This window comes from Natator depressus, chromosome 3 (assembly GCF_965152275.1).
Source record: "Natator depressus isolate rNatDep1 chromosome 3, rNatDep2.hap1, whole genome shotgun sequence".
In the NCBI taxonomy this organism is placed as follows: Eukaryota; Metazoa; Chordata; order Testudines; family Cheloniidae; genus Natator; species Natator depressus.
In genome coordinates, this window is record NC_134236.1 from 202,600,174 (window position 1) to 202,616,345 (window position 16,172).

Genomic DNA, 16,172 nt, shown 5'->3' on the forward strand with positions numbered 1-16,172 from the left:
AGAGAAACTAAATGAATTCTTTGCATCAGTCTTCACCGCAGAGGATGTGACGGAGATTCCCACACCTGAGCCGTTCTTTTTGGGTGACAAATCTGAGGAACTTTCCCAGATTGAGATGTCAATAGAGGGGGTTTTGGAACAAACTGAAAATTCAATGTTGGTAAATGTACAGTAATGCACACTGGAAAACAAACTCAACTATACATACAAAATGATGAGGTCTAAATTAGCTGTTACCACTCAAGAAAGATCTTGTCAAGTCCCTGCTCCAAAGCATAAAGATGCTAGAGCTTCTCAACACAATGGTTACAAGATCTTTTTTAACATGGGCAAAAGTAACATTTTCCCTTAATCTCGTTCTGAGAAATGGCTGAACCGTTTTTGCTGAAGTTTACCAAAAAATCATGCGAGAGGCAGACACTCATCAAGGAAAACTTCAGCTCAAATTATTATACACAACTGAAAACAGTATCTTAAGTGTAGGGATTGCTACCTGTATCACCTATAATTTAGGGATCTAAATAAAATTGGCCTCATTTTTTCCAGAGCTAATAAGTGCTTAAAGCCCCCATTAACTCCAGTGGAAGTTATGGGTACTCAGTACCCCTGATTCTCAGGCTACTTTTATTTAGGAGCCTTACTTCACAAAACATTAGCCGTTTTGTAGGCAACCATCAGTCATGACCAGGACTCTGCATAGCATTTCTCTCAAATTTAAGAACACAGCTGCCAACTCACCCACAAATTAAGTTATTCACGCCCCAGCTAGCAGAAAACGTTTAATCATCAGAGTACACTGAGACCAGCACTTATTGCTATGCTGCCATTCAGACAATGGAGCACTCTCCGCAAGAGCATGGGGAAGAGACTCCCATCTGCAGAAGAGGTGGGTGCTCCCTACATTCACACAATGGGTACTTGCTCATGTCAGAGCTGCAGATACAGAACAAAAAGATCACAGGTGCTAGGGTGACCGGATAGCAAATGTGAAAAATCGGGACGGGGGTGGGGGGTAATAGGCACCTATATAAGAAAAAGCCCTGAATATCAGGACTGTCCCTATAAAATCGGGACATCTGGTCACCCTAACAGGAGCAGGCTGATACCTCCCCCAGGAAGTCCCCTCACTTACCAGGTAGATGACTCTACTGAACAGCAGGAGTTGAGAGGGTCATATCAGTCCATCCTATTTATTCAGTGGGCTCTTGGGGAAGATCATGGTAGATCCAGGAGCTATCCTAGGGCACAGAGAGAGCTGTACCATTACTCTTTCTGCAGCTCATCTTAGACTAAGAGAAAGGGGGTACATTGCTCCTCAGAAGACAATGTATGTGTGAGTCGGGGGACAGAAGGCAGAGAAGCAGGGATAGGGCTGTTCTGCAGCACAGGAGCTGGAAGGCTCACATTTTAAGTTCTTTACTGGGTATTTTCTCACACCATTGCTCACCTCTTGTGCAGTATCTTCAGGGGGCAGGAACAATCAAAGGAGCATTGCTATTTTCATCTTCCCTGGAGCCTAAAAGTATTTCTATTTTTTTGTCTTTTTTTATGTAGGCAACACAGATCTGTATTCTCAGAAGCTTTCGAAACCTCTGAGTACTAACACAATTGTTTTGTCTCCTAGTTTAAACTGCACAAAACATGCCACACAAACAACCCTGGTTTCACAAGTATGAGAGCTCCCCTCACTGACACTAGCTCTCTGCATTAAAAGCATGGAATTTTCCATGGAGCAGAGCACTCATTCTAAATAGATTCGGATGCTGTGATTTTTTTCCACATACGATGTTCTGAATAGTGTTCTCTACATTAAAGAGGCAAGATGCTCCTGCAAAGTTTCCTAACCTATCGTCATCATTGGTGATCCCTCGAGGTCAAGGATGATCTCTTTCACAGGTTTTATTTTTTATGGGTTCTTTGGTGACTGAGGAGTCCAATCCTGGAGCTGCAGGCTCGTTGGCAGATGTTGCATGTGGTGTTGGAAGTCAGGGTTGGGCCACAACTGCCGCATGACCGTCATCTTTCCTTTCTTTGCTGGCGTTTTTCTGTGACCAAGGCAAAGCGATTTTCCTCAAAAGTGGACGTTCCTTCTCTGACAAGTCTTCGCCAGTTATTCCTAGCCTGGGCTGCTATCTCCCAGTGCGTGGTGTCGATGCCACATCTCTTGATGTTTATCTTGAGGGTGTCTTTAAAGTGTTTCGTTTGGCCTCCCCGTCCTTTGGTGAGTTGGGCGTACAGCAATTGTTTTGGTACGCGTACATCAGGCATGCACACATGGTGCCCGTTCCACCTCAGCTGGTGCTGGACAATCACTGAAGATGTTGACCTCTGTGAGGACACTGACTCTGATGTTCCCAACCAAGGCCCCAGACGGAATGATGACCAAGCCCTGTAAGGCATTAGCTACTGACATTAATGAGACCTAAGTTTGTGCATAAGTGCTTTGCTGAATCAGGGCTGTCAGTCATTATTTACCCAGTTTGACCAATCAAGTTGCTCCTATCCCAAAACCAAGAAAATTCAATAATCCCCTGCCCCCAACTACACAAACATTTTCTAAAAAATCATATTAATGTAACATGAGATTTTAGAACATATGACCAATTTAATCCCTGGTGCAATTCCATTGGTTTTGGAATTACATCAACAATAAATCTGGCCCATAATCAGGCAATTCAAAAGTATTGTTTCCAGCACAATTGTTTCAATCCCCCACACTGAACACACAGTGTAGTAAGACACGCATTTAACACCATTCTCAATAATACAAAATACTAAAGATGTGCAATGGTGCTCTGTGTTACAATTGGTCTCGGAAACAAAGCTCTGAATGTCCCGACTTTGGCGCATTTAAGATCTCAATAATATTATATGCAGTTTTTTGAATAATAAAAGGATTGTAATCTTCAGAGGTGTTTAGAATCTACAACTCTTATGAAAACCACTGGGGATTTGAGTGCTCAACCTCTCAGAAGGCCAATAAAACTACATCCCATGCAAAAGACCATTTCTTTTAATCTAAGGTTGTTCAGTCAACCTTTGAATTATAAAACTGAGCCCATAATTCACAGCTTCTTATTATTTATTATACATATGGACCTAAGAGATGTCCCATCACCTTTTAAGAAATAATTTTGAAGTTTATTTTACAGTATACAAAGAAATTATATTTAAGAGTTAAAAGCAAATATCACAGTGTCAAGACAAAATGAACCATCGAAAGCTGGGAAACAGCATATACCACCGACTTGTATCATTAAACAGCTACATTCTAGTTGGTTTATAACATTACACAGCAAATATTTGAACATTTTTGTATTGATCAAGAAAGTTAAAAATATTTTACAATAAAATATGTACAAATAAATTAGATACAGCATAGGTTATCATTTTATGTGGATTGTTCTAAACATAATATCTTTATTATAAAGACAATTTACAAGAACACTATTATGCATGTGCATGTATATATAGATACACACACAAAAACAAACATATATACTTTAATTAAATGGGTATTTTACTGTGTGATATATTCAAGATACTTTTCAAAAATAAAATTCTGTACATAGGTCTAACACCTAATTGGCATAAATAGTTTACCATAACAAGATAAAAAACTGCAATGAACATCTCGTATCAATTGCAAAAAGATAAGAGTATCTCACATAGCTTAAAAATGAAGCCGCTATATTGAAAAAAGATTTGAAATGTTTTCGTTCATAGTGTATCGAGAGATTTTATAGTTTTCTGGTTAGAGCAATAAGAGTTACAAGTATAAAAGGGAGTGATCAGCGTCTCGCATGTTAACACTAGATTGCCTCTGTTCCGCTTTTTTTATGCTAATGCTTTCTGGTTTATAAAGTTTACCTTGGTCAACGGACCAAATTTCAGGTGCCGAGTCCTCACCCATACAGACATCTGATAAGGTTTCTATTTTGGACCAATTATGGTCTTTTTTGGTAGTAAGATCTATTAAGAAACTTCTCCAGTGAGCATTCCGGTCATGGATCTAGGGGGGGAAAAAACGAAGATTATAGAGGAAAGAAATGTTTCTGAATAGTAATTTAAAACAATTGAAGATTTTACTTTCATTAACCATGTTCAAAATGGAATAGGGTTGATTTTAACATTCCAATGCTGCACTGGGATGGGCGAAGGGGTTAGCTGGGCTCTGAAATGTGAGAATGATTCTACAGTACTAATTCTGACCTATTTACTGTTCCAGGTCCACTGCCATGACACAGTGTTGGCAGAAATGTGACTCTGAGCACACAGGTGAATGCTAAACTTGAACAATGGAAATTGGGACAGTCCTGATTTTCCTCCCCAAAGAGGTCACTTCAAGGACCCAAATGGCGTCCTAGCGATCTTGCTCGCAGTCCAGTTTATCACCTGGAGCTGTGTGTCCTATCAGAACTCTGAGAATGCATCTGAAGTTTCAAGAAATGGTAAGACACTGTATCTCGTATCTACAGTATGAGGGTGAAACCACTTTCCACAGCATTTGTGATCAGAGCCCTGCAACCTGACCCAATCCCAGCAGAACCTGATTACAAGGGCTGCGTCTGGATCAGGTGGGAAAACAACGGGACTGTCTCTGGCTGGGGTGGGTTCTCCTCCTCCTGCCTGTGGCAGCTGCGTGCCCTGCTCCTGCCGGCCACTGCCACCTCGCTGCTCTGCATGTGTTGCAATCACGGAGTGAGTGTGCCAAAAAGTGGCCGTGACTCTCATTCCATAGTGCACACAGCACAGTGGGGAGCAGCAGCCAGCAGGCTATGCAGCAGTCAGCACATTCATCTGCCACTGTGCCAGCCCCACAGGCAGGAGGTGACAGTGATGCTGACTCAGGTTCGCAGGAAATATTGGGGTCAGTTTGGGTCTCAGGCTCAGGTTGGGTGGGCTTAGATCTGGTTCAGGTCCAGGTTGGGCCTAAAAATTAGGCCCGAGGAGACCTCTAATTGTGATTTAAAAAAAACCCAGCTATAGCAGCATCCGCTTTACATTAGCTAGGTTCTTGTCTTTCCTCATGTTTCATTTCCTGTATGATCAGATTTTGCTGTTTAAAAATAACTGGATTTTAAGACCAGTTTGGCTGTCAGGCCTGAGAATTGGTACGTCATCTGGTCCATGACTGGGGCACCTAGGTGCTACAACAGTATAAATAATAGGTCTGTCAATTAATAGCAGTTAACTCAAGCAATTAACGCAAATCATGTCCTCTGGAATGGTGGTTGAAGCATTGAGGGGCATACGAATGTTTGGCATATCTGGCATGTAAATACCTTGCAATGCCAGCTGCAGCAGTGCCATGCAAACATCTGTTCTCACTTTCAGGTGCCATTGTAAATAAGAAGCAGGCAGCATTATCTCCCGTAAACGTAAACAAACTTGTTTGTCTTAGCAACTGGCTGATCAAGAAGTAGGACTGAGTGGACTTGTAGGCGCTAAAGCTTTACATTGTTTTGTTTCTGAGTGCAGCTATGTAACAAAAAAATTTTCTACATTTGTAAGTTACAAGAAATACGATTTCTTTTATCTTTTTTACAGTGCAAATATTTGTAATAAAAAATAATAATATAAACTGAGCACTGTGCACATTATATTCCGTGTTGTAGTTGAAATCAATATATTTGAAAATGTAGAACATCCAAAAATATTTATAACACATTTAAATTGGTATTCAATTATTGTTTAACAATGCGATTAAACCTGTGATTAATCGCCACTATTTTTTAAAATCTCGCCATTAATTGTGATTATTTCTTGTAATCATTTGACAACCCTAATAAATAATATTAAAAGCCTGATGTAATTGTAAATTAGCACCCTAATCCTCCCCCTCATCCTAACAGGATTTATTTTTCATAAGGAATCAAAACTGAAGCATCAACTCTAATCCCTAGTAAATTAAAAAAAAAACCTAAAAAAAAAAAAAACCAGCTGCAGAAATGTAGCTCCCTGCCCCTTTCATCCCTAATTAAACTTCTGTACTGCAGTTTAATTGCTACAAAGGCAGCAGAGAGGCAACGTACCGATACGTGTCTCCGTAAGGTGGACATGTCTGTGAAGGTTCTCTCACAAGCCCTGCACTTGTATGGTTTTTCACCGGTGTGAATACGCTGGTGACGCCTGAGAGCTCCTTGCTGAGTAAATGTTTTTCCGCACTGTTCACAGAAATATGGACGTGTCTCTGCAAATGAACAAAACCCACAACCGCTGAAGATCAGTCCCTTTGGGCCTGATCCTGCAGGTGCTTCGGTATATGCTTAACTTTACTTATGTGAGTAACAGGACTATTTACGTGAGCAATGCTGGATTAAAGCACTTGCACAACAGCCCTGCCTCCCACAATCATGTGATGAATATTTCTAGCCCCCCTGGTTGTGAAGAAAAGCTTGAAAATGTGACCCAAGTGAAACTGATCCAGCAGGGCCTGCCTGTGTTTCCAAAAGGAGGTGCAACAGCCAACAGAACCAGGGAGGTAGCTACCTGGCCCCATCCTCTCTACTAAAGCAGATCAGGCCCCTCTTCTGGGGAATGCTACCCTGCTACTGGCTCCTGCCACCAGTTCACCCTCTGCTAGTGTGATGGCCATGGAGGATGGGCATTTGGGGGAGTGTACAGGGCTCTGGATTGCTTTAATCAAGCTCTGCAAATAATTAAAGTTAGGAATGTGTGTAAGTGTTTGCAGGATAAAGGTCTTCGAGAAAGAATTTCCGAACAAAGAGTCAAACTGCACTTGGCCCAATGTAACCAACTACCGTACATTGTATCTCGGAGGCAACGCAGGGTATATTAGTTATTTTTTAAATACTGTATGAATTATTTTTCCTTTACAAAAAATATGAGTAAGTATGAACTCTGGCTTCAAATCACTCCCCCCTCACTATACTTATGTAGCCCATCAAAAAGATTGTTGAGTTAAAGGCTAACGCTCCTTTTGCAAACAATTTCAGATCCAAACTTCCACCAGCATCTACTCATTTATTGCCAAAAACATCTGTTTGCTTTGTTACCTGCATGAACGTTACTGTGTTGGGCTAGCGAGGCTCTCAGTCCAAACGTTTTCCCACAAACACCACATTTATAGGGCTTAGCTCCCATGTGGCATCGCTTATGGCATTTTAAGTACTCATTGGTGGCAAAATGTTTTCCACACACGTCACATTTAAAGAGACGCTCTCCTGTAAAAAAAGCAAAAGACAATCTGAATTCTCTTACCAGTTACCTCCGTAACCTCTTCCTGGCCAAGTCTGATGTTCTGTTGTATTTTGCCCGTGCTAATCCTCCTGCTCTCTTTGACACATTTGATCAGTCCTTTCTCCTGGATGATCAGTAACCTTTCAATTTCCATGAGTCTCTGCTCTCTTGGTCTTCAACTGGCTTCCCCTCCACCACGCTTTGTTGGCAACTCTCAGGAGTCTGACCCCTTTTTCCCCTCTTCATCGTATCCCTTTGTGACCTCATTAAGAACAGAAGAACGGCCATACTGGGTCAGACCAAAGGTCCATCTAGCTCAGCATCCTGTCTTCCAACAGTGGCCAATGCCAGGTTCTTCAGAGGGAATGAACAGAACAGGTCATCATTGGGTGGTCCATCTCCTGTCATCCATGCCCAGCTTCTGGCAAACAGAGGCTAGGGACACCATCCCTGACCATTCTGTCTAATAGCCCTTGATGGACCTATCTTCCGTGAATTTATCTAGTTCTTTTTTGAACCCTGTTATCATTTTGGCCTTCATAACATCCCCTGGCAACAAGTTCCACAGGTTGTCTGAGCATTGTGTGAAGAAATACTTCCTTTTGTTTTAAACCTGCTGCCTATTAATTTCATTGGGTGATCCCTAGTTCTTGTGTTATGCAAAGGAGAAAGTAACACTTCCTTATTCACTTTCTCCACACCAGTCAAGATTTCATAGGCCTCTACCACATCATCTCTTTTAGTCATCTCTTTTCCAAGCTGAAAAATCTCAGTCTTTTTAATCTCTCCTCATATGGAAGCTGTTCCATACCCCAATCATTTTTGCTGTCCTTCTCTGTACCCTTTCCAATTCTAATATATATTTTTTGAGACGGGGTGACCAGATCTGCACACAGTATTCAAGAAGTGGGCATACCACGGATTTATATAGAGGCATTATGATATTTTCTGTCTTGTTATCTATCGCTTTCCTAATGGTTCCGAACATTCTGTTAGCTTTTTTGGCTGCCATTGCACACTGTGCGAATATTTTCAGAGAACTATCCACAATGACTCCAAGGTCTCTTTCTTGAATGGTACCAGCTAATTTAGATCCCATCATTTTGTATGTACAGTAGAACCTCAGAGTTACGAACACCTCAGGAATGGAGTTTGTTTGTAACACTGAACAAAACGTTATGGTTCTTTCAAAAGTTTACAACTGAACATTGACTTAATGCAGCTTTGAGACTTTGTTATGCAGAAGAAAAATGCTTTTAACCATCTTAATTTAAATGAAAAAAGCAAAGAAAGTTTCCTTATTTTGCCAAATCTTTTTTTTTAAACTTTCCCTTTTTATTAGTAGTTTACATTTATCACAGTACTATATTGTATTTGTTTTTTTAATCTGCGTCTGCTGCTGCTGACTGCATACTTCTGGTTCCAAATGAGGGCTGTGGTTGACTGGTCAGTTTGTAACTCTGGTGTTCGTAACTCTGAGGCTCTACTGTATAGTTGGCATTATGTTTTCTAGCATGCATTATTTGGAAGAAGAAATTCAATGTTGATAAATGCAATTTTGTTGCCCAGTCACCCAGTTTTGTGAGGTCCCTTTGCAACTCTTCGCAATGTGGACTTAACTATTTACTCACTCGGCCTCAGCGGCCGTTTCTATGCAGATGACTCCCAAAATCCCTCTCTCTATCCCAATCTCTTTCTTCAGTCTTGCATCTCCCACAGGCTTTCTGATGTCTACCTATCCAGGTACCCACATGGCCCTCATCATCTAAGTACCTCCTGTAAGTTAAAAATAGAAAGTGCACTTCCCTGCCCCTACCTATTCCCTGCTGCCAAGAGGCTTAGGAATTTGGATGATTTCTGTTCTACCGGGATGTCCTGCAGACAACTTGTATTCAACCTGACCAAATAAAGGGCTGAGCATGGTACAGGGAGGGGCCCAGAGTGTTTAATTCCTACCTGTATGTGTCCTCTTGTGACCATTTAGTTTGCCTTTGTCAGCAAAGCAAGCTCCGCAGTCCTCACAAATATATGGCTTTTCTCCTGTATGAGACCTACAGGCAGTGACACACAGAGAGATAGTGAGAAAACACAGCTAGATAGGCAGTGCTTAATTTGTAATGAAAGAAGTGCCAGGGCTCAAGCCATTTTTTTCCTTTCATAACTGAGGCGGCAAGCCCGGAGGTGCCGGGGCTATGAACTGCCAAGCTTAGACGTTCCAGGGCTCAGCCCTGGCAAGCCCCAGCACAAATTAAGCTCAGTAGACAGGGGGGATTTTAAATAGCATTTCCTCTTGAAATTAATTTCCTGTTCTGTGGACGTTACGGTCCCGGAGAGTTTGCCTAGATTTTCTATGCGGGAGTTGGCATAAATGTGTTCAGCTCAGCAAGGAAATTGAAGGTTTGCATGCATATTACATCAAAGATGCATGCAGCCCCTAAGGTGTACTGTTGCAATGAATGACCCTATCTGATGCTTGGGATTTTGCATGAATATTGTGCAGGGGGGGAAGGGGGAGCCTAGAAAATCCTTGGTAAAGACATTTATACTCCTCAGATCGAGTAAGTCGGTGTAGCTTCATTAATCTGAAGGAGCTCGGCTGACTCACACCAGCTCAGGATCATTCCCTTACAATGCCTTACAGGGGAGCATGCAAGATTTTCCTCTGGCTGTTCCTTTCTTTTTCTTCCTTCGTGCCTCAAAAGCAGCATCAGCCCTAAGACTCTGTGGCCTAAAGCACGGACAGCCCAACTATACTATTGTCCTATACTGGCTGCTAGACGATACAGCAGAGCATAGGCGCCGACTTCCCCTCTGCCGGATGGGTGCTCGACCCTCCCACCCCTGGCCCCGCCCCTGTACCACCCTCGTCCCACCCCCATTCCACCCCTTCCCAAAAGTCCCCGCCCCACCGTGCGAGGAGGGGGAGCTTGGCTGCTGGTGGATGCAGAGCACCCACTCATTTTTCCCCGTGGGTGCTCCAGCCCTGGAGCCCCCACAGGGTTGGCTCCTATGTACCAGAGTGATGAAGCGAATATCCTACTCCTCTGAGAAGCTCCCGATACTGATAAACTCCTTGTGAGAGTATATGTATGCTCTTGCTGTGATCAGCCAGGAACTGATAAAGCCAGGGGTTATTTCAAATAAAAGGGCTGCTTGCCTATCTTAGCAGGTGAATGAGGCAAAGGAGAGAAAACAATAGTGAGTGCAGACAGACAAGACCAGGTGACCTGAAGAAGAGCTCTGTGTGGCTTGAAAGCTTGTCTCTCACCCCCACAGAAGTTGGTCCAATAAAATATGGTCTCATCCACCTGACTCTCTAATATCCTGGGGCCAACCTGGCTACAACTGCACTACATACAACATGTGGTTCCTAGACATTTACACAAGTATATTACTTTAGTTTATCATCAAGACTGTATTTGTCTTTGGAAGAAAAAAAAACCTCACATGTAGCAGATATCAATGACCTCACTATTTATAAGTGTGACGAACGTACTGGGGCAGATACTCCGCTGCTGTAAATTGGCACAGCAGAAAGATTTAGTCCCACTGATCTCAATTTAAATACTGGCTTTTAAAAAATTCTACTTTAGTTTTAGTTATCTTGGGCCTTATTGATGGGTCTGCTTTTTCCCCTCTGGCTCCAGAAAGACTAGCCTCTGAAGGTTATTTCTTATGACACAAACAGCAGAGAAGAGCCAGAACTTACAAAAGACTGGCGGCTGCTGCTTTGGTAGTGGTGACAGCAATGTGGATGTGTTTTCTTTCCTTGCGCTAGCAGCAGATCTCTCCAGGCACCTACAGTGCGTTCTGGGCTATCATTCTCAACATGTGTAAATCACACAAACTGATTTGCACCAGCTGAGAGTCAGGCCCTTGGTCTTTAACTCAGGAGGACGTTCCCACTTTTAAAGAGCGAGGTTGCTAAGGAAAATCTTGCACGATATGTTTAAGACTATCCACGTGGAATCTGATTTTAAACGAGCTAAAACAAGGACATTCTGAGTCAAACGTCCCGCATCTGTAACTTTCTGTGCTGTTTTCACATTCCAGCTCATACTATACGATAGGCAAGATCATGCATGGTTTTGAGACGTCAGTCAAAATGCTGCACATTGTACAAGAGGTGGCATGCAAACAAACCCTGAACTTCCTTGATTTGTTGGTGTAATTCTGACTTTCTGGGCTAGATCTTATACCAATGTAAATCAGCAGAGCTCAACGGGACTTTGATGGCATTTTCTATGTATATATCTTAGGCACTTAAACATTGAAGTATCTAAGCAAATCCACAATCTTTTTAATGTATTTCTCCTCAACACTGCTGTGAGGTAGGGCAGTGCTATTGTACCCATTTTACAGGTGGGGAACTGAGGCACGGAGAGACTACATGACATGCCCAAGGTCACATACAAAGTCTGTGACAGACAACGGGATTGAACCTGGGCCTCCTAAATCTGAGACTAGTGCCCTAACCACTGGACAATCCTTCCCCTCTTGCCATTTTTTACACTAGCTGAGGATCTGGCTCAATCTTATTTGGAAGTAATCCCTATATGTTTGCCTATGTATGAATGGTACTGCTATGTTTTAAGTCTTTCCCAAGGGTGAGGTAATGACCCTGGAGTAGACAAACAACTTTACATAAATAAAAGAACTACACTTTGTTAATCATTGATATTACAGGCCAACATAAATCCCAGCATTCCTCTATTACATGGATACTGCAGAAAAATGACTGGGGGACAGTGGGTCGCCCAAGGGAAGGCGTGCTGAAGCAGGGTGCATGCAGGGTTCAGTAATGGGAGAAGCGGTACTGTAGGCTGACCTGGTGTGGATCTTAAGCTGTGATGGCTGTGCAAATTTGGAATGACAAATGCTACATTCGTAGGGTTTTTCCCCTGTATGTGTCCGCATGTGAAACACCAATGCAGTTCGAGAGCTCAGAATCTTCCCACAGACTGAACACAGTGGGCGCTTCACTCTCCCTTCATGCTTCCGCATATAATGTGTCCTCACGTCTCTCTTTCTTTTAAATGTAGCATTGCAGAGAGTGCAGGCAAATTGCCTTTCTTCAGTATGGACACACGCTCTGTGCTCTTTCCAGCTGTTGTAGCTAGCAAATGACTTGCTACAGATATCACACTGATAGACTTTACCAGGCAAGGACTGATGGACATCTTTGCAGTGATCCACATATTTTTTCCGAGAGACAAACTGCTCATCACATTTATCACATGTTATAACATAGGCAGACTTCTTAGTTACCCGGGCCTTAGTTACCTTCTTTATTTTAAAGTTTTCACCTGATTCATTTTCTTCAGCATCTTTATCATTAGAGGAGTCATCGTCATCATCTGTACTAACATCCTCGTTATCTTTACCACCATCTGCTTCAGAATAAACTGCATCGTAATCTCCCTCCTCTTCCCCCTTCACATTAGTTTCTTCTTCATCCTCATCCCCATCCCCATCTTCATTTTCATCTTCTCTGTTAGCTTCAGCTTCATCATATTGCCCCTTCCTTTCTCCCCCTTCATTGCTGCAATCCACTTGTGCATTAGATGAGCTCCCTGGTTCTTCCTCGTAGTCCATGGCTTCTTTGCTCCTGGTAGCTTTTCGCAACCCAGTATCTGATGCCCCAACCCATCTTTCTTTGCTAATATCGGTTTCACAGTACGTTGCATCTGGTCTATCTGCAGGTGGAACTACCATCCAGTAGACTGGCATAAGCTTCCTGTCTTGCCCAGATTCATGTATTTTTCTGTTAAAAACAGAACACAACCCTAGTAGGTTAAACACCTGGTTTTATATGCATGCACACCGAAGGAATCGGGTTTCTCATACTCGTTTTAATGTTGCCTTTCACAAACAAGTAGAACATCTGGAACAAGAGAGCAAGGAAATATTGTAGAAAGGTGAGACCAGATAATTAACGATAACTGAAGTGTCTTATGCAAGTTATTCTGTAGAAGCATTACTTAAAGCGTTGGGTATCCTTGCTTTCACAGTTAGCAATGGATACTACACTGAGGGACTGGCAGAAGTTTAAAACCAGAAGGTCATCAGGAAAAGACTCTCTCTAAAGCAAACTTGTGTGTTACCTGATTAATATCATGACTATAAATTCAGTCTAACAAATGGGTTCTTACAAATACAACTTGACATCCTCTTGCTTTACTTTTAATTAAATTAAGAGCAATTAAATACTAAATGGCATACTTTTAAATATCTACTGCATTTGACCCTTAGTACCTCCTTAAAGAAGCACATATTTGCCACATTTGACCCTGAAACACTTTGTGTGTGATTCTCAAACAACAAAACCGATGTTTCACTTTAATTGAAAGGTTAAGAATTTCATTGTAGGCCATTTGTGATTTCTCCACAATGCAAAGGCACTATTCAGCTCTAAGATACATGGAAAAAATTCCCATTGTTTTCACACAGGACGTGTGCATGGGAAGGTGGATAAGAAAGCAGAACTGGGATTCATCACTTCAGCGTAATCTTGAGTTCACTGTTACAATACAGTGACTATGGAAAGATATGCAGTGTTTGGTTTTTAAACAAATTAGAAATGTCATTGAAGGTGTAAACTTCATGCAATGACATGCCTGCTTTCTGCATGCAATTATACAAAGCAAATCTGCGTACTGTTTGGGCAGATAGTCGATTACGGTAATCTGTCTTTTTAACAGTGTAACTACAGTACTTAGCGCAACAGAATCCCAATACTTAACTAGAACCCTTAGGCACCATCATAATACCAATAAACAAGAACATAACACAAACATTTTCTTATAAAAATACTAGCAGGTGGCAACATCTCTATTTGTGTAAATTGCAGCACCAACAGGTTTCTTATTAATTTAGGACCAGAAACAGAAACCCTTATGAACACTGAGATAAGGGTATCAAAACCTGTCTCAAAGAAATTGGTAATCCTGCATAGTCTAGATTTGAACTCTTAACAACCACAAATTTAAAACAAATTATTTGGGAGATTTCTGCATGAGATCGATCTGCAGGTGATAAGATAACACAGAACATGAGACAGAGTGCCACACTGCATTCTTTTTAAAGACTACAGTTTGTGTGCTGGGCACACCAAAGACTGATACTGTGTAACTGCAACTGCTTTAAAAGTCTGGAATTATCTGCTCATCCTGCTATTGTGAATTTCACTCCTACTGTACTACTTCATTTATTTTTCTACTCCTATGTGTTCAGTCTGCATTTTCCTAAAATTTAGCCTCACTGAACCCTCTTCTTTGAGCTCACTGTTTATACTATATAGAACCTAATTCTTTCTGTCAATCACACTTCTCTCCCTTAGTACCTTTGTTTCTTTCTCACTACACACATCAGTGTCACACAAAAGTCTCTGCATGCAGATTTTCTTCAGAAACAGACGGATGGTATCTTTTTACATATGCAATCTCATGAGGGGATTCTTTAAAGTGTCAACGTTATTGATTTATTAAATGCATTAATAAAATTTAAGAAAGAATTATATATATAGGGATAAAATTATTCTCTGTAGTTGCATTAGCTAGGATAAAGTTACAGGGGCCAATAATCCTCATGCTTGAGTGGAAGCATGGTCTCGTGGTGAAGGTGCGGGACTGGACTCAGAAGATCTGGGTTCAATTCCTAGATCTGCTACAGGCTTCCTGTGTCATCATGAGCAATTTCTCTGTGTAATAGTTCCCTGCTGGGAAAATAATACAGCAGGGTGGATTTGATTTAAATCACTAGTCAGGAAGACTTGATTTAATCATGGTTTTTTACATAAAAGTGCATTCTTGTTGGTTGTTATAACCTTAATACATATTCTTCAGAACTCAGAGATAGATGTAGGTTTCATTTTTAGAAGGTATGCACTATGCATTTTTAAAGTGATTTATTTCGAAAAAATGTCAGATTAGTTCTACAGCTATATCAGAAAATGAATGACTGTTTGGTTATTTCATTTACCAAAGGTAACTGAAGCAGATATTTATGAAGTCATTGGGAGGTGAACTATTTCCAATTCAACAGGCTAATCATCAGACCAGTTTCCTACCTGGTGGATGCTCTAATTTATGCCAGCTGCCTATGGCTCCAACAGGGGTTATGGCAGTCAGATAATGGGAGTATAGGGATATACCCCCATACATCCACAGGGGGTGCGGTGAAGTAGGAGCATTACAGTGGCATGGTCTCAGCAAAGGATTCCTCCATACTGGAGCCATCCTCTTATTGGCAACTATTACAGTTTTAGGGCTGCTTTGAGTTGACTCCAACACAGCAGATCTGGGCCCAGGATTTCAACTGTACAGGACTCCGGAGAAGAGAAAAATAAAAACGTATATATTTAAATACCTCTCATATAACCTAACATTTCTTTTCCATATTTAATAGTGCCAATACCTCCGGACCTCCCAAAACATGTACGTCACTTATTTGACCTGGCCTTTTCCACGGCTGGGGAAGCAGAGGACTCCAGAGGGAGACAGAAAAGAGGACAGAGGTATGAGTATGAGGGTCATAATAGGAGGATTGAATCTCTGAAAAAGTCTGAAGAGGGTCCTGGAATCAGTTCAGGACTCAGGAGGGCTGTAACAGCTGAAAGTCAGGAATTCTGACCTGGGCCAATGGGAATTCTATATTTATGCTCTCATAAAAATCAAATTCTGTCTGTTTGCAGATCTGGAGACTGCTGTGAAATGTTACTGATTCGTTTCTAGTCAGTCAGTGCAGAAAAGGCCTGTGTGAAAGCCCACACTACCTCGACACAGCCTGCAGGGCACAGGATCAAATAAAAATAGATTTGTGATCATCGTTAGCCAGGTCTTGCTCATTTTTAGCACTTCTCAGTTCTCCCGGGCTCATGTTTAAAACCCAAAGGCTGAGACATTCAAAGCCACTAAAGGGGATTTAGCTGCACAACTCCCAGTAATTTCAATGCATTTAAATTCCCTGCA

At 41.7% G+C, this 16,172-nt stretch overlaps 1 protein-coding gene across 2 annotated transcripts in view; it reads right to left on the minus strand.

Annotated features, from left to right (window-relative positions):
• Positions 1-1,842: 1,842 nt before the first annotated feature.
• The window catches only part of LOC141985502 (uncharacterized), a 28,913-nt gene continuing 14,583 nt past the window's right edge, over positions 1,843-16,172 (minus strand). The window contains exons 4-9 of one of the 2 annotated variants that reach the window (XM_074949702.1): positions 12,032-12,967; positions 9,160-9,254; positions 7,020-7,187; positions 6,036-6,193; positions 3,871-4,012; positions 1,843-2,389 (exon numbers count right to left, since the gene is read on the minus strand). In XM_074949702.1, coding sequence (XP_074805803.1) covers positions 2,310-2,389; positions 3,871-4,012; positions 6,036-6,193; positions 7,020-7,187; positions 9,160-9,254; positions 12,032-12,967 — 1,579 coding nt within the window. In that variant the 3' untranslated portion in view covers positions 1,843-2,309. Of the gene's footprint in view, positions 2,390-3,531; positions 4,013-6,035; positions 6,194-7,019; positions 7,188-9,159; positions 9,255-12,031; positions 12,968-16,172 lie in introns of those variants that run through there. The other variant, XM_074949701.1, reaches the window with a different exon arrangement.